General features: G+C 54.7%; 7 protein-coding genes across 7 annotated transcripts; 4 read left to right on the top strand and 3 right to left on the bottom strand.

Moving 5' to 3' along the window:
* Nucleotides 1–378: 378 nt before the first annotated feature.
* On the top strand, nt 379–3,100 carry sec59 (Dolichol kinase sec59; the record flags this gene model as incomplete). Its single annotated transcript, XM_032028876.1, has 2 exons — nt 379–949; nt 1,002–3,100. The coding sequence occupies 2 exons, from the start codon at nt 379–381 to the stop codon at nt 3,098–3,100; spliced, it is 2,670 nt and encodes an 889-aa protein (XP_031891471.1).
* Nucleotides 3,101–3,377: 277 nt separating this feature from the next.
* orc2 (Origin recognition complex subunit 2) lies at nt 3,378–5,172 on the bottom strand (the record flags this gene model as incomplete). Its single annotated transcript, XM_032028875.1, has 2 exons — nt 3,378–3,492; nt 3,551–5,172. The coding sequence occupies 2 exons, from the start codon at nt 5,170–5,172 to the stop codon at nt 3,378–3,380; spliced, it is 1,737 nt and encodes a 578-aa protein (XP_031891470.1).
* Nucleotides 5,173–5,869: 697 nt separating this feature from the next.
* CGGC5_v003303 (Phosphatidylglycerophosphatase GEP4) lies at nt 5,870–6,615 on the top strand (the record flags this gene model as incomplete). Its single annotated transcript, XM_032028874.1, has 3 exons — nt 5,870–6,091; nt 6,142–6,480; nt 6,532–6,615. The coding sequence occupies 3 exons, from the start codon at nt 5,870–5,872 to the stop codon at nt 6,613–6,615; spliced, it is 645 nt and encodes a 214-aa protein (XP_031891479.1).
* A 935-nt stretch (nt 6,616–7,550) lies between these two features.
* CGGC5_v003304 (uncharacterized protein) lies at nt 7,551–9,356 on the top strand (the record flags this gene model as incomplete). Its single annotated transcript, XM_032028873.1, has 2 exons — nt 7,551–7,731; nt 7,783–9,356. The coding sequence occupies 2 exons, from the start codon at nt 7,551–7,553 to the stop codon at nt 9,354–9,356; spliced, it is 1,755 nt and encodes a 584-aa protein (XP_031891478.1).
* Nucleotides 9,357–10,305: 949 nt separating this feature from the next.
* Nucleotides 10,306–11,058, top strand: CGGC5_v003305 (Copper homeostasis protein cutC-like protein; the record flags this gene model as incomplete). The annotated part of the gene is made up of 1 exon (XM_032028872.1): nt 10,306–11,058. The coding sequence occupies one exon, from the start codon at nt 10,306–10,308 to the stop codon at nt 11,056–11,058; it is 753 nt and encodes a 250-aa protein (XP_031891477.1).
* Nucleotides 11,059–12,669: 1,611 nt separating this feature from the next.
* Nucleotides 12,670–13,024, bottom strand: CGGC5_v003306 (uncharacterized protein; the record flags this gene model as incomplete). The annotated part of the gene is made up of 2 exons (XM_066151108.1): nt 12,670–12,673; nt 12,732–13,024. 2 exons carry the CDS (start codon nt 13,022–13,024, stop codon nt 12,670–12,672), a joined length of 297 nt encoding a protein of 98 aa, XP_066009302.1.
* Nucleotides 13,025–13,277: 253 nt separating this feature from the next.
* phoA-1 (Alkaline phosphatase H) lies at nt 13,278–15,520 on the bottom strand (the record flags this gene model as incomplete). Its single annotated transcript, XM_032028871.2, has 4 exons — nt 13,278–13,809; nt 13,859–14,819; nt 14,874–15,414; nt 15,485–15,520. 4 exons carry the CDS (start codon nt 15,518–15,520, stop codon nt 13,278–13,280), a joined length of 2,070 nt encoding a protein of 689 aa, XP_031891476.2.
* Between the last annotated feature and the right edge of the window lie 1,826 nt (nt 15,521–17,346).

The raw sequence follows: 17,346 nt of genomic DNA on the forward strand, positions 1-17,346 counted from the left end.
ACCAATTTGGTACTTTCATGTGATGGAGCTCTCTCCCCACAACCGCATCGTCGCCGCCAACTTGTCCCCTCCACGCCTCCATTTCCAATCCGCTGTGGTCTGACGTGTGAAAAAAACATCCACGACAACATCAACAGCTTACCAAAATACTCCCGGCCCCTGATTGACGCCCGGATTCCGCTTTGCGACCTGCGAGCCGCACCTTCCCCCTTAGCGCCATCCTCGTCTCAACCACGCTCCCTTCCGTCTTTCCATGTTGCCTACCTAGCACCACCACGGCTACCGTCAATCAACTCCACCACGCCCACGCCTAGGTCGGCCTCGTCTTTCTCGAATTGATGCTGCCCCCGCGGCACTCTCCGATGCGATAGCTTCGCCATGCCCGAGCATCTCGCACCAAACGCTCTCTTCGGCCACGATACAGAAGACAAGGATGAACTCCGAACCCTCAGCCGCTCTCCCCACCCCTACCATCACCTCAACACTGAGCTTCCTCATCCTGCCCATCGCATAGTATATCGACCTTCCAATCCGACCTCCACACCGCCCAAGGATTCTTCCGCAGAGTCGAGTCGAACCCCGTCTCCCTTCCCTTCCTTCACCAAGGACTCGTCCCAGGGAAGCGACAGCGGCACAGAAGCCGACGATGAGCACTTCCTCAAGGGTCTCCCCGCCCCCAAGGTCCGTCTACACAAGGGGCTGAGGGGTCGCAACGAGATCATATCTGGCGCATCAACGCCGCTGTTTTCCCCAGAGAACCAGGAGGACGACGATGCAGCAAAGCGACAGACACAAAGGGCAGAGAAGCTTAGGTTCTGGGAGGATCGCAACTACCGCCGAACCAAGGAGCTTATCCGACGAGTATCCGAGTTCATCATTGTGGGCTCACTCTTCGCCGTCGTTCGCGCCAATCCGAAGGTCAAACCTATCCTCTCCGCCTGGAGCCAAGGTATGCGATGTGTTCCCCCTGCGCTGGCGGACGTTAAACTGACCCTGCATAGATCTGCGCTTCCTTGCTACATTAGTCACATCGCTCATGCTTCTCTACCCTATCCGACTTGTCGCATGGTCGATCCGACACAAGACCTCATCCAGCAAGTCACCAATCGCAGTTCCGACAATCTTCGACCCTGCGCCTATCCTCTACCCGCCTTCGATCACACTCCTAGTGTCCCTTTTAATTTCCCCTGATAACGAAGCAGTGATTCTTCCAAACATCATTCTCGGCATCTCTTCGATACCCAAGTATTTAATTCCTACGGCACGAGCTCACGAAGCGATCAACCCACTTCAATGGGTTCTGTCATGCGTGCCATTATGGCTGGCGCGACATTCCATAGTCTCTGCGGAAGGAGCGAGACCAAGCGTCCCCCTCGAGACCGCTCTTCTTCTTTACCCCTTGCACCAGACCTTGCTCACTGTGTTACACTATCTCACGACGACCAGTTTGCTCACAGCTGAACTACAGCTGCTTTCGATTGCCTTGATCAATGTTCTCCTGCTTGCTCACTCGCCTCAAGCCACGATTCTTCAAGCGCTGCTCTGGGGCGGTGGTGTCGGCGTACTCGTCGTTTGCGGACCTGTGGTTCGATGGGGAATCGCCTTGGCTAGGGTTCCAAGGTTGCGCTTCAGGCGCGTGATTTCTCCGTCGAAGAAACAGTCCTTCTTTGGATTTCTCTCTGAGGGGCTCTCGATGAGGCGTTTCAAGCATGAGCTGCTGGGCTCCTCGTTGGAAGAGACGGCGTCAGAAGCCGGAGACTCCGAAGACGAAATCGACGGGCCTTTCTCGAAACCACTCAGGGTCAGAACCTTTGGTGTGGCCGACATGCCATCGCAGACGGACCGGAAAGCCGATGGCTTGCATTCCGACAACTCCCCGGACTCGCCTGATGGCTCCGCGATTAGCCGCAGGAATACGTTCCCTCACGTGTTGCAGCGACCACGCCCACGGAGGTCCCTGACGCATACGTCTGCTGGTCGCAGAAAGCGTACCGCCTCGACCACAGTCCGCCAGTTCTTCAAGCTCACGGAGGCTCAGGCGACCATGAGAAAGTGGACATACGCTGCCTACGTCTATGCCAGCATTGTCTCCATCATTCTGGTACCTGTGCGAGAATATATCGGCAGGTTTGCCCTCCAAGGCAATGAGCCTGTGGGTTGGGCCTTGGGATACCTGCTTGGCGAGCTTCCGTGGTTCAGGTTCCAGGTGGTGAGCGCAAACCTGGAAAGATGGATTTGTTTGCCTACGCGACTGGATGAGGAAGAAAAGGCAGCTTGTCACGAGGGCTGGGTTCAGCACATTCGATTCTCTGACTTTGGAGAAGCCAACACTCGACTTCTCATGAGCGCTTACTGGTTGATGATCGTAATCATCGGCTTGACGATTGTCACACGCCTGGATCCCAAGTACGAGGTCGACACGCGGCGCAAAGTCTTCCATTTCATGATGGTGGGGATGTTTCTCCCGGCCACCTTCGTCGACCCTGTCTACGCTGCCCTTGCGTTGATCCTGGTTCTGGCCATCTTCCTCATTCTCGATTTGCTCCGGGCAAGCCAGCTTCCGCCCCTGTCGAGGCCAATCGCATCTTTCCTGACTCCCTACGTCGACGGCAGGGACCACAAGGGTCCTGTTGTCATCTCCCACATCTTTCTCCTCATCGGCTGTGCCATCCCCCTCTGGCTGTCTTTAGCTACCCTTCCCCGTAGCGGCAGTGGCCACTTGGCTGGCTGGGAAGTGCCGACGCGCGAGGTGAGCATGGTGGCAGGAGTCATCTGCGTCGGCCTGGGCGATGCAGCAGCATCCCTCATCGGTCGCCGTTTTGGCCATAGAAAGTGGGTTTGGGGTGGTGGAAAGAGTCTAGAGGGCAGTGTTGCCTTTGCGGTGGCAGTTTTCCTTGGTCTCATGGCCGCTACTACCTGGCTGAGAATCGGAGGCTGGCCTGTTGCTCCTGAGCAGCAAGTTGCCTGGCCATCCTCAGTGCGCAACGCGGGCTTCTGTGCAAGCATGGCGAGCCTGACTGAGGCAGTCCTCACGGGAGGAAACGATAATGTCATCGTGCCGGTGGTCCTCTGGACATGTGTCAAAAGCATTGGGGTGTAAAGAATATAGGATGGCGTTTCGGGGGACCAGGTGGAGGGAACAGGTTTACAAAAAACTTTTAGAGCATCCCAAAAGGGGATAATGATTTCACGAATGCAATGCCTTGATTCTGACGCACATTGCTGATGTGATTATATTGCTTTGCTTTTGTGACAACCTCCAGTTGTGATGCACCCTAGTAGACTTGCCATCTTCCTTGAACTCCATGTTCATAATCCTGTGCCATGCGCCTCTCTCTCATGTTCTATCAATGCTTTAGATCACCCGAATACTTGATTTATACAACCATCTCCTCAAGAATAGCCTCAAGCTCATCCCTCTTGAATGGCAAGCTCAACAACTCTGTGCCGAAGGCGTCCTTCTTGCTGATAATCATCTGATGGTCATGGAATCTGAATCATGTTAGCATACGCTTCTCAAGTATGTGTCATGGGAAAGGGGTTGGCTCACTCTTTCAGCAGCGTTCGGAAAGCCACCTCCGAAGTGCTGATGAAATTCTCCTCGGCCTTCCTGTAGACTGTGTTGTACTCCAACCCGGGGTTCTCCGCCCCGAGCTGGTGCGCAGCGTTGCCGTCGTCGTCGTCGAGCGCGAGCAGGACCTCGGTGACGATGAGCTGGAAGAGCTCCCGCGCCCTGGTCGAGAGCGAGCGAAGGACGAACATGGCGCCCTCCTTGCCGTTTACGCGGCGCGCCTTGCGGCCGAGGAGCTCGTGGACGTCGTCGACGGTGTCGAGCTCCACATCGAGGGGCTTCAGAGTGGTGCAGTCGTGGAAGAGGAAGTTGAACGAGGTGCGCTGCGCGGCGTCCCACAGGAGCGGGAAGGACGGCGTGTCGGCGGTCGCGACGAAGCGGACGCGCGGGTGTGCGGCCAGCTGCGAAAGGAGCTGCTGCGTCGCGGGTTTGCGGAGCGGGGCGGCGTCGACGCAGTTGATGATCAGGGTCACCGGCTTCGGGTGGGATGTCAGAGCCGAGGAGAGAGTCTGGAGCATGCCTGCCGGCTGGGCTGGGAGCTTCAAGCTCGGGCTTATGGCGGCGGCGACGGTGGTGAAGACGTCGCGCGGGGTGATTGTGCGGACGTATCCGTTGACCACGACGATTGGGGCCTTGGGGTCTGCCTCGTACAGATGCGATGCCAGCTTGGCTGTCAGATCGCGCTTGGAACCCTGGCCGAAGAGACATAGGCCGAAGCCCTGTGCCAACTCGAAGCACCACTGCTCAAAGGAGGCTTCGTGCAAGGATTGCAAGAACGCAAGGTCCTCCGCGTGCGGCTCCTCCCGGGCGCGGAGGAGCTCAAAGTACTCGTCATGCGATAGGAGATCGAGAGAGGAGAGGGTGTTGTGGGATGTCTTTGCGCGGCCGGGCTTGTTGTGCTCAAAGTACAGCTCGTGTGGCGCCAGCTCCCGGGGAGGAGTCGGCGACTTGGGAGGCGGTGGTTGCTTGCGCGGACGGCCTCTTTTCCTGGGCGTCGCTGACGGGGTGTCGGGCTCTGTGGGCGGTGGTGCCTCAACCGGCGGTGGTGGTGCCTCTGGTTGCTTCTGCTTCTGCTTCTTTTCTACCGGCTCATCTTCCGCCTCCTCCTCTTCGCTAGATTCGTAGATCTCGCGCGCCAGACCCTCTTCGTCCTCCTCGCTGTCCTCGTCTGCGACGACACGCTCGATCAGGGCCCTGGCGCTCTTCCGCCGCGCAGAGCGATCCGCGGCCTGCCTCCTCCTCGGCGTGAAGCCATTCGCACCCGTGGCCTTAACTGGCGTCACCAGCGTGTTCACCTGGCGCAGTTTTGACGGGGTGACGGCGCCGTTGGCCGGCGTTGCGGATTTCGGCTGAGGGCCTTTGCGCTTCGTGGGTGTGTGTGTTTCGGGTTCCGAGTCGGCGGCTTCTTCCCCGTTGTCGTCATCGGAGGGAACCTCATACGGATCGCGGTCGGCGTCGCCTGCTTCTTCTTGTGTCGTCTTTGATCTCCTCCGCTTAGAGGGCGTGCCGTTCACAGGCTCCTCGTCTGCTTCGTCGCGGCGTGCACGTTTTCGGGCGGGGGATTCGGCGGGTTCGGGGTCTTGTTTGCGTGTCCGAGCCATCTTTTCGAAATCTGTCCTCGGTTTATTTGGTACAGATATTTCGATTTCTAGAATAGTGGTTCTAGGTCGAAGATTGTCGAATCTTGAAGTCCAGCAATCTGAGACGCGCTGACGCGAAAACGTGAAATCCAACAGGGAGAATTAAAGTGGGGCCATGTTCCCCAATTGAGTTCCATCGTTGAAGTTCCCCTAGCCCAGCTTTCACCACCACTGGAGAGACGTCACAACTCAGTCGGTGTTGCACTTGAACAATATGTTATCTTACTTCGACTTAAGTATACAATACTGTTGCGTTCATATGTTCAGGTTGTCATCCAACTTGAATGGACTGTCTTAAACTGCTCATTGATATCGGGAGGCAAGCAAAATGACGGCGTCCCAGCAGCTTAAGACTCCCAGGAGAACCCACATACCTCTCTTACAGGCAGCCATGCAAACCATCCCAAGTTACCTGTGTTACCGGTCGATATTCCAGCCTTCGAAAGATGACCTCTGACAGATGCCTCATCACAGGCTGGCCCATCGAACAGGGATCCCCTGCAACATCCCCAGGACTTGTATCTTATCGACTGACAGGGGTAGCTGCAACCAGATGGCCCAAGCTTCCGCATGCCAAATTTCGTCCGTCTCTACCATTCCAGACCCGACGTCACTCCTCCACCACATCCAGCCAGTCCGTCCCGGCACTCAGTTCACCATGAATCTCAATCTCTCGGGAACCGTCAATGTGTTCAAGTTGCTATTCAAACCATCCCTATGTCTTCCGCATCACACCGTAGCAACCTTCAATGACCTTCCTATTCCTTTCGAGAAAGCCTTTGAGGGACAAAATCGGAAGTGCGATATTAGAGCAGTTGTTCTCGACAAAGACGACTGCTTTGCTGTTCCCCACACAAATGAAGTTCATAAACCGTACAAAGTAATCAAAACTGCAGCTGGTTTTCGCGAGTCTATACTGACTGAATAAAGGAGCGCTTCGAGCAGTTAAAGGCCGCATACCCCGGCCGCCGCCTTGTCATTGTGTCCAACACCGCCGGAGCAACGTCATATGACACTTCGCTGAAGCTGGCCAAGGAGCTTGAGCAGGCTACCGGCATCACTGTTCTCCCACACAAGACGAAGAAGCCCGGCTGCGGCTCAGAGATCATGGACTACTTCCAAAATCATCCGGAGACAGGCGTCTCGCATCCATCCCAGATTGCGGTCGTCGGTGATCGTTTGACGACGGACATGATGCTGGCCAACTTGATGGGCGGCTGGGGCTTCTGGATCAGAGAGGGCGTCGTGCCTCCAGAGAAGAAAAGCATTGTAAGTCACCCTCTGCACATGCTTGAAAGTCACGCTGATCGACGAATGAAGTTCTCGAGGCTGGAGTGGCGTCTCGCCGCAGCACTTACATCCAGAGGCTATCAACCAGCCGAGCCGCAGAGTCCATTTGAATAGATCTCCATCTGAAATGTATTGATCGCACCCCGGAGGAGGCAGGGTGGCAGACCAGGTTGCACTCTCTCCTCGTTGTATACCACAGTCCATCGCGTATCCGGCTCAGCTCTGTTGCGTCGTCCTGTTCAATTTGACCAAATGCCTTTTCTTGAACTCGGCGAAATATACCGTGGAATTTTGCTATTCGAAACGAATATACGCCCACTCTGATTCACCCTCAGAAAACAAGACCCAAGACTTTTCGAGTCACGAGATCCGTCTCCTTCATCCGTTCTTCTCGCTTCGGCCACGAGATTTTCGCGCTAAACCTCACATTCACCATCACCACCCACACCTCCCTCTCTCGCCGACTGCGTCCTCACGTTCCGATTTTCTTTGCTAAATCACCACCTTTTTGGTACAAAAAGTTGGTTCGTCAGTTCACTTGCATCGGGCAACCAATTCACTGGCCAAGTTTGCTCTCGCGCCTAAGGTCTTCATTTACTCACTTGGTCCTTCCTTCCGTTCACGTATAAATTTCGACCTCGAATTTTATCCGTCTGCTCCTTCCGACCAACAACAACCAACTTTCACCTCGACAAGCACATTTTTAATCTCTCTCACCACCCAAAGTTTTGGAACCAGGCTCTTTCCATCACTTCATCAGGTACCCTTCGCTTCTTCAAGGGACTGGTCTCCCTACCGTTCACCGTACAACTTTCAACTTCTCCTTGTCAACGGCAGCCTTCAAGCGACAGCAGCTGTGCTGCGTGTGCTTGCAAATCGTCCGACAAGGCCGTGATTCAGCGATCCGTGGTATTGTCACCGGCTCAGCCTTCGAACTATAAAAAGCCACACAGTATCTTGCGATCTCGCGAGCATCAACCTTATCAACATACATTTTCCACCAACATAATCACCATTCACCCGTTCACAAAGACATTCGCATCAAAGAAATGGGCGGCAAAGTGTGGTCTCCGGCGGAGGAGCGCGTCTACTGGCGTACCATCGTCCCTCAATCTCAGAAGCGCGCTGGTCGCGGCCCTTTGCCTCCAAAGAGCTGGGAGGATTTGGCGGTGGTGATGCAATCAACAATGCGCGATGATGCTAAGCGCAACTACACCGCCCTTGGACTCTGTCGGTCACATCCCTCTTTCAATTACGCAGAGAACGCTGACAGACCTACAGTTGAACACTACTTCCAGAACATCGAGAAGGGCCGCGTCTCGCCCAATGCCACCAAGTATGTGCGTGAGCACAAAGAGATTCTCGCCCGAGTAAACCAAGAGGAAGAGGAGACTGAGATCGAGGGCGATATCACCGATAAGGACGCGACCATCTCTGATCACAGCCAAACATTGCCTAGCTCTCGTACGGGTGAAACCACTGAGGAGGAAGAGATGTCTGATGCCATCGACATCTATGAAGATAAGGAAAACCGACCTGTTTCCTCCACCCGCAAGCCTCTCACATCCATGTCCTTTTCCGATACCAACCAAGCCGAGGAGGCTGACATGGGTATCGACCCCAGAGCCTACCTCTCAATCTCTTACAACTTCCCTCGCCCTGGGTTCAATTACCAACATCCAACTTCGGCTGAACGCTCAACCATAGACAGCTTGGGGGTGAGAGGTCCTGCCCCTGGATTCGAACACCCTTACCAGGACTATCACGATCGCTTCCAAAACAATCTGGCTCATCGACGCAATCAGAGTATGTTCCTGCCGCATGGCCAGGTTCCTGCCCATTTCCGCGGCAACCACGCGGACTATGAGCCCGGCGGCCGCTACTTCTCGCTGCCGGCTCCGGACTACCGCTTCGCTCAACCAACCCAGGACTTTTACGGTCTTAACCCCATTCAAACCCAGGCCGCACCTGGCCCCAGCCTGGGCTTCAGTTTCTCGAGGCAGCAATACAGCCCGTCGACTGCCGACTTTTCACCTGGAATGTCGTTTGATGTCTCCAATCACAGGAGAACGGGGTTCACTTCTGAAAGAAGCAGTTCCGGCCCTCAGTATCACAGCTCACGATCTTCCTCGTCCATGCTTCAGTCGGCTACCAACGGAAGCTCCGCAGATTACTGCCATGCACGCGCTACGACCCAGAACGACTACTATGGACGCCAACCCAGTCCAGCATCGACTTCGGGTATGCCCAAGTCAAGCTATTCTGGCAGCAGCGCAAGGCCCGAGCAGACCCTCAAGAGAAAGTGGACGGAGGAAGAGAACTTCGAACGCCAGGCACGCCAGCAGGTGATGAGAGACAGACATGATCAGCGTGGAGAACCCGAGGGAGCCAGCTTCCAGCACAACTACGAGGAGTGGCGCAACGAAGGCAACCATTTGAGAAGCCAATACAACACTGCGCATGGCTCGCTTCACCCAAGCCAACCCCCTTCCTCCGCTACTGTCAACGCCACTTCCTACTACACCTCGACGGGCCCTCACGTCTCTCAGCCTTTTGGCACCGATGGAAGAGGCAATGCCCCAGAGAACTCTCCGCCGACCTACTTTAGCGACGGTGAGGAGTTGTGGTATAGTCAAGACATCCCTGGAGCCATCACAGACTCCGAGCCAGCGTATCATTACGGCAAGTCGGCAGGTGAACATCGCCGGTTCGCGGCCTCGATGGCTGTGGCAGAAGAGACTGGAGACCCGAGGGCTATCAAACCAGAAGATGGATTCATGGCCTTTGAAGTCCCTCCCCCTGCTGAACGCGGCTTCACTGGCGCAAACTCTGCATCTCCTGATCGCGTGCAGTAGTCAGTCTATCATCGTCTCTTCCCACAGTTAGCATCACTGTACGAACATTCGTTTTCGCAACATCATTTCCAGCAATGATACCCGGTACGCATACTTTTCCCAAGACAACAATGCCAGCTTAATACATTATTACTACCTGAAGCGGCACGGGTTTCTAAGGTTGAGGTGGGTCATACATGATTTGGGCCGACACGATTGAGATCAAAGCAGGATGGAATTTCTTTTGGGCTCGGTATCATGATAGTGCTGTCAAGTGACAGTATAAGAAGGACACAAGGATACCCCACATTGATATGCGGTGGCGGAGTGCACTCCGTCAATGATAACCCCCAGTCATGAACAAGTTTAGCTAGTTTTTGCCTTCACTCATAGCCTTTTGATACAGAATTTGAACGGACAGTCACAAAACCTCTGGCGGCAGGCGGAGTTATCCCTCCCCGAAAATGATGAAAAGACAACGCGCATCTAAATCATAGCTCGTCCTGCCCATCCAACCCCTTATCCCATGCATGATGACTAAGGTAAGCTTGCCGAGGAAACTCGGACGACTTTGAGATCCTCATAGTGGGTACGGGGCGCGTAACAAGGGAACGGATGGCATGATCTGATATTAAGAATTGCTGTCCGAGCGGGAAGGCCATGAAAGCAATGAACCGGAGTTTACGGGGGGGTCCAAGACACGAGAACTGGTTATCCGTCGTTTTCCAATTGTTTTTCGTTGCTTTATAAGTCGTGGTTGCTCCCCTTCGGGGGAGATGGGATATTGCAGAGGAAACCTTACCAACTTACACAGGAACGTTACATACAGGGTCACACTTGCTTTTTTGCCCCGTTATCTATTTTACCCCTCATCCCAACCAACCAGAACACTCTTTTATATACTTTCACCCAGCGTCTCATTCGACAAACATACCAAATGGGGGCCGCTCAGATTCTCAAACCAACAACCATGCCAATCAACCTCGAGATACCAGTCTTCTCGCCCTCGTCCGCGCTGCACGCCCAGGCCATCGGCGCGCAGCGCATCGAGCTCAACGCCAAGGGCAGCTACCCCGTAGGCGGCACGACGCCCTCACTCGCGGACCTGGAGGGCATCACCAAGTGGCTCATGGTCCCCGTGCGCGTCATGATCCGCCCGCGCGGCAAGCCGGCCGACGGCCCGGACTTCATCTACACGGAGGACGAGCTCGCGGAGATGGTCAGGGATATCGAGACCTTCCGCGGGGTGCTGCGCAAAGACCGCGGCGACGGGTTCGTCTTTGGCGTTCTGAAAGCGTCTGCGGATGGTGAAGCAGTGGCGATTGACGTGGAGAGGAATCGGAGACTTGTGGAGGCGGCCGGGGGGCTGCCGTCTTCTTTCCATCGTGCCTTTGACGAAATTGTCCGGGACGGGAGCGCGCAGACGGTCGGGCGGGGCGTGAGGGAGCTTGTGGAGTGCGGGTTTACCGGGGTGCTCACCTCGGGCGGGCCCGGGAATGCCGCCGGCAACAAGGCCGTTTTGGAGGAGGTCGTGCGGGCCGCGAAGCCGTTCGGTTTTGAAGTCATTGTCGGTGGGGGTGTGAGGGCTGCCAATGTCGCGGATGTCACGGACGGGCTTGTGGGTGTTTGGGCGCATTCGAGCTGCTTCAATGGGAGGTGCGAGGAGGGGGAGGTCGATGACGAGGAGGCGATGGGCATCTTGGAGGTTCTTGCTGAGAGGTGATCCCATTTTGAGGGAGCGGAACGGGAGCTTGGAGACGCATGACAAGTCGTGATAGATTGGAGTCGGGGCACGGCTGGCTAGACTGTACATAGGAGGGACACGGATCGGAGCCGAAGCTGAGTTTTCTTCGGTCGATTGTAGATAGCATTCGAACTTGCCAAGTAGTACATGATTTAAGCCATCGTCTTGCTCGCTGTGCGTGATTATAGAGGCCTCTTCAAGTTCGTTCTCAAGGTGATGTTCACCACCCGGAGTTCCAATGAAGTCAAAAGACGGTCGCCGAGACGGGATGCGGGAGATCGGCCACAGGCGCGTTTGCCATTGCGGGGACGGTTCGCGCCATTTAGACGAGATCCGTGGCCAGGCCCTTCAATAAATCAAGGAGGGGGCAAATAACAAGGAAGAAACAGAAGACCATGAAGCGAACAATGCGCGACATACTTACATCGTTTGACAGCTGCAGCGTACGATGTTCTGGCCGGGATGCAACCTTGCAATGTTAGTCTCGTCAGTCGACTTTCCCGGAACGGCTTGGAAGGCGAGTTTCCTTCCCGTGTCTCCCCTTGCGCGCATCCATCTATCCCCGGCAGGATCTCGGTGCAATATTAATGGGAAACTCAATTCACGAATGGGGGGAAAAAAGACCGAGTTTGACGGGTTTGTAAGTTGTTGATTTTCCTGGGAAAGAGAGAGTGAGTGGGATTGTGGGCGAACTGACGATTTTGGTGGGACATGACATGTTGATCAGTCCATTTACGAATGGTGCGGCGGACGTGCGCCATGATAGCCGACCTTCGGTATCCCAACTTGGCCGTCGTATCTTTGATGTTAGAAGTGATGTTGCGGACTCTTGTGGTTGAATTCTTTGTGGAAATTGTTGATGTTGTGCTGACATGCAGATTGATGCATCTGAAGATGCATCCATGGATAACACAGCATGCATAGCACAGCGTCGTTACGAACACAACAACTGAACGAAACCTTGTAATGCTTGAAGATCCAACACAGATCTTGCCCTTGAACGCCTGAGGCTTCATTGACGGAGAAGTGCTCTGCTATGATTCAGTGCGTCCAGAGTAACATCACCGACTTAGCCCAGCCCCTCTCCTGACCCCAACGGCGTCTGATGTTTAATAAAGATCTGTTAGGTTAACAGAAACGATCAATCTATCGGACAGATTTTTGATACTTTACAAGATGCTGGAAGCCCCTAAACCAGGATAATGCCCGGACGAAGGGACTCAACGACTGCCAGGGACGAACTCCCCTTACCCTGGCTTGAACATGTCCCCTCCTCGGCCCCTCTCAGGGGACTAAGAAGCGGTTCCCAGCGGAGCTATGTCCGCAAGTTAAGAAGATTCAAACACACCAAATACATTTGTTCCCCTGATTTACGTATCTGGCCCGCAGAAAAGGGGCTTGCGTGGGGTTCGGGTGTTCAGGAAAATAGCTGAGTCTGAGCCTAGACCTCCAGAACGAATGCACTCTTGTCAGTCGTATGGGTAGAAGACGTATGAAAGTGTCACATATGGGGCAAAAGCGGTAATGAAGTAGACTGTCTCTCTGCATCATTCACAAAACTAAGCACCCGTTCATCCCATCTCATATTCGTTATCTGCCACGGTGACGTTAGTGGGCCCTGAAAGAACCTGAAAATAGGTAGGTACCTAGACCTTGTTCGACTACTTTTCTTGCGGTAATATAGGTCCTCTACCGTACTATCGTCGTTGCTACCCTCGTAGTCATCGCTACTATCGTCGTTGTTACTATTTTCGTCGTCCTCATCGTCCTCGCTGTCCTCGTCATCGTTGTCGATGCTGCTGCCCTCATCCTCATTGTTATCGTTATCGTCGTCGTCGTCCTTGTCGTTGCTATTATCGTTATTATCCTCGTCCTCGTTCTTATCGTTATTATCATTACTGTCATTACTTCTACTTCTGTGTTTAATAGGAGTAGTTGAGTACATAGGAAATATAGCCGCACATACACAGAAAAATTAGGTAGATGACGACAGTCTCACACCACACGGAGCCATTGTCAGAGTCACTTTGCAATAGGTTGAAACGTCTTTGATATTAAGTGTATTGATTATTTTCAAGACTTTATACTTGGTAAAGAGTCTACTACTTTTCGTTCCAAACACGACCCCTCAACGCCACCCATGCTTTTACATCTCGCTACATCTACAGAGAAGCATAGAAACCTGCACCAGGTCACACTTAGGCGTGGAGGTTAACCGCCCTTCTGCGGCGAACACCGCCGCAGCCAGTGGCGTTGCGCGGCTGAGCGAGACCCAGGCAGTTGGCCATCTTGTAGAAGATGTCGATGTTGTTGTAGGTACCGCCAAAGGTCTCCTGGCAGGGGCCGCGGGCCCAGACGGCGACGTCGGTGAGCGAGTGGACGCCCTGGGCCTCGTTGGTGGGGATGGTGCCGTTGACGACGAAGCCGTCGGCGGCATCCTTGGGGTTGACGTAGTAGTCGGTGGTGTTGGTGGCGGCGACGGCGGGGGTGCGGGCGGACTCGTGCAGGGCGAAGTCCTCGCGGCGGTCGGGGCTGGCGCCGACGCCGGCGGCGATGGCGTAGCGGGGGTTCCAGTTGAGGGGGAAGTTGGGGCCGGTGTTGTAGCTGATGCCGGGCTGCTCGACGGTGTACTGCGAGAGACCGGACTGGGCGTAGGTGCCGACGGCCTTGCGCTTGGTGCGGTCGTCCTGCTGCTCGGCGAGGTACTTGGTGTCGGCGCTTCCGAAAACGCTGTCTTCTGTCAGTGTTGATCTATGAAGAGTGGCAGGGTTTGACTTACTCAAAGCCGTGGCCGTGGTCGGAGGACACAACGACCAGGGTCTCCTCGAGGATGCCGAGCTCCTCGAGCTTCTCGATGGTGGCCTTGACGGTGTCGTCAAGCTCAAGAAGGTCACCGAGGGCACGGTCGTAGTCAAGAGAGTGCATCTGCTTGTCGATGGAAGCGGCCTCAGACATGAGGAAGAAACCATCCTCTCCACCGCGGTTGTGGAGGATATCAACGGCCTTGAGGGTCATCTCCTTCAGGCCAGGAATATCAAGAGCAGCACTCTTGTTACCAGTAGGATCGTTCGTAAGCTTGGCCAGGTTCTCGGTGAGAACGTTGCGGTCGAGCCAGACGGGAAGGTTAGACTGGGTGAAGATACCGAGAGTCTTCTGCTTGGAGTCGGCGGCCTCGAGGGAAGTCTTGTTGAGAGCGACAGTGTAGCCTTTCTTGGCGAACTCCTCGTAGTAGTCCTTGCCCTCGTAGGAGCCCTTACCGGCGTAGAACTGCTCAGCACCGCCTCCAAAGTAGACGTCGGGGCCCTCCATCTTGGTCCAGGTGTAGTTCGTGATGCCGTTGAGCGCCTGGTCGATAAGAGGACCGTACAAGCTGCGGGAGCGAGTGTGGGCGGTCAAGGCGATTGGGGTAGCGTCGGCGATGAACGCGGTGGAAACAGCACCCCATGCAGAGCCCCAGATTCGGTGGATGAGCTCGACAATGGTCTCAACCTTGGGGTCGTCGAAAGCGTCCGGGGAAGAGTCAGCGTAAACGCCCATGGCGTTGACAGTGCTCTTATGGCCAGAGTACAGAGCAGATGCGGAGTTGGCAGAGTCGGTGATGTAGCTGTCGATGGAGTGCGTCATCTGGTGACCAATGACGGGGAACTTGTCGAGAGCCAGGCTGGACTGGTACTTTCCGTTGATGCTCTTGTGGCCGAGAAGACGGGCGGCAGTGACCATGTTGGTAGTCATACCATCGCCTATAAAGCCATTGTTTAGTAGGATTCCAAGTCATTTGCAATCAGTCTACTCACCGATGAAGAAGATGACGTTCTTGGCCTTCTTCTCAGTCGCCAGGGGTCGCACAACCCAGTTGGCGGTGGTCGTCTTGCCATCGTAGTACTTGAGGGTAACCACATAGTTGCCGGGCTCGTACAAGGCGATGTGGCGCCAGATCTTGGACGCCACGTTGACCACGCTCTTCTGCTTCGCGTCCTCGGCGAAGAGGTCCTCGTACCAACCGAAAGACCACTTCTCGAGCTCAGGCTCGTCGAGGCCGAAGAACTCAGCCAGGCCCTTGGCCGCGCCGCCCTCCTTGGCGATGCTGACGGAGAAGGCCTCGTCGGGGACACCGTTGTTGAAGGCCTCGGAGCCGTTGACGGGCGCATGGACCTCGACACGGAGGTCAAAGAGCTGGCCGGGCAGGAAATCGGACTGGTCGGGCGGGAGGACGCAGCCGAGATCAGGGCAGGTGCCGAGTCGCTGGTAGGTCTGCGCCGACACGAGGGACAGCGAGGCAGCCAGGACTGCGAGGGGGCTGAGCTTTGCCATCATGTTGATCCGACGAAGAGTTGTCTGTCAATGGGAGTCGGGACAGAGACGACGGTGAAGCGTGAACAGAAGATCCAAGCTCGGGGAAACTTACTGCAGCTCGAGAGCTTATATACCCTCCTGCAGCCATCGCAAAAGAAAAAAGTCATCCCATGTCAATTGATTTCTGGGAGGGATCACCCCCGCCGAAGCTGTTGTCCATCCAGTCCCAGAGCCATGTTCCCACTGCATGACAGCATACTTTTGTTGGTTCGCGGATCCTCGCATTCACGGGCCAAGCACCGTGAGAGCCGGGATGAGAAGCTGCAGATTGCACCGCGTTGCAATCCTAGCTGAGGAACTTTCGACCAACGCGTTAGGTAGGATTCCGTCGCCCGGGCCACGACATCAACGCGCGATTGGCCGTCAGGCAGGCGGATGGCCCGATACAATGACGGCGTACGGTGACGGTGTCTTGGGTCGAACGAAGCAGGATGCAACTTCACGGCTCATCTTGGGCAGAACAGGCACGTGTTGCGCCGAGCTGAGCGGTCGGCATCTCGGTTTGTTATTGCCAAGCCTCTTGTCAAGCGTAGCGGGCGGAGATGATGCCAGGGACAGCAAGAGGAAGCTGTGTCGTCGGTCTTCGGATTGGGGGATGAAGCCTGGACGCCTGGGGTTTCAGAGGAAGAAGAGATGAACGGCGTCATGTGGCGTAGGCTTGGCACTGCAGGTCAAGGACGGGCATTGTGCCTTTAAAGCTTCTGGTGTGCCCGGTGGATGTCGTGATTCGCCGATACGGTTGCTTTTCATCGGTTCGTGGGGAATCGATAAAGTGATCCAAGATGGCACAGCGTGGGAGTCGTGAGCGGTTGCTCCGGGAGGGTCTAACCATGGCCGTTGAGCTTGACCTCGTGGGCGAATTGACGCTTCTGATTGGCTGATCACGGTGTAAGTCGAGGACCAGGGTCCGTTGCGGGGGTCACTCACCACTTACATATATGAGAGACTTTTGGACGGAAATCGTAATCTTGAAAGGCCATTTGAAGGATTCAAGGTGATCCATGACGAAGATTCTAAATGTACGTACCTGTATTATTCCGCACTCAAGCCAGTGACTTGGAACTGCACAGACGTGCGCGTTCTTCAGTGCCAAGACTGGACTGGATGAGCTCCGATATGGTCAGCAAACATTAACTGCCAAGCAACAGAGAAGCTTCGCTTGGCGTTTAAGTGTCGTGGCCGGTTGAAGACCACCGATTTTCGACTCGCACGAGAGTTTCCTAAGGAATTTTCAAGGCACATATTTGCAAAAGTTGCATGGTTACAATCATGACTGTTCTTTGCCAAAGTTTCAATTGATGGCTCAGTAAGCCAGACCAGGATGAGGGCATCAAGTAGAAAAAAAGTGACGACCCATTTTTCCTGTGGTTACTTATATACCTTACTCTACTTTACTGTCGTCGTCTTCGTTGCTACTACTGTCGTTGTTATTGTCGTCATTGTTACTGTCGTCGCTATCGTTGTTATCGCTGTCATTGTCGTTGTCGTTGTCGCCGTCGTCGTCGTCGTCGTCGTCGTCGTCCGTAATATGAATATTCAGGTACACAGGAATGTAGCCGCCCAGGCGCAGGGAAAATAGGCGTTCTCGTAATTAAAAAAGTTTAAAACTCGATGTTCCAGGTCCAGGACAACGGCGACTGTGGCCATGCATGTCGAAAGTCCCGATGAACAATTGTTGAAAGGCAGACTAATAAGGATCATTTGTTGTCGACAACTCAAGGAAACATACAGCAAGTCGAACGACACTGGGCCCGTTATGGGGAAATGCAGACCTGCGGACGACCTCTTACCTGACTAGGCATACCAAGCACGGACTTGGATGCAGCTTAATCTGGTCGGCCCGAGGCCATGGCTACCGATGAAATGGACATGAACATTCACGGGATGTGCCTCACTTCTGCTACTGCAGGGACA

This window comes from Colletotrichum fructicola (assembly GCF_000319635.2).
Source record: "Colletotrichum fructicola Nara gc5 chromosome Unknown KSG_Nara_v1_contig02, whole genome shotgun sequence".
NCBI classification, from domain to species: Eukaryota; Fungi; Ascomycota; class Sordariomycetes; order Glomerellales; family Glomerellaceae; genus Colletotrichum; species Colletotrichum fructicola.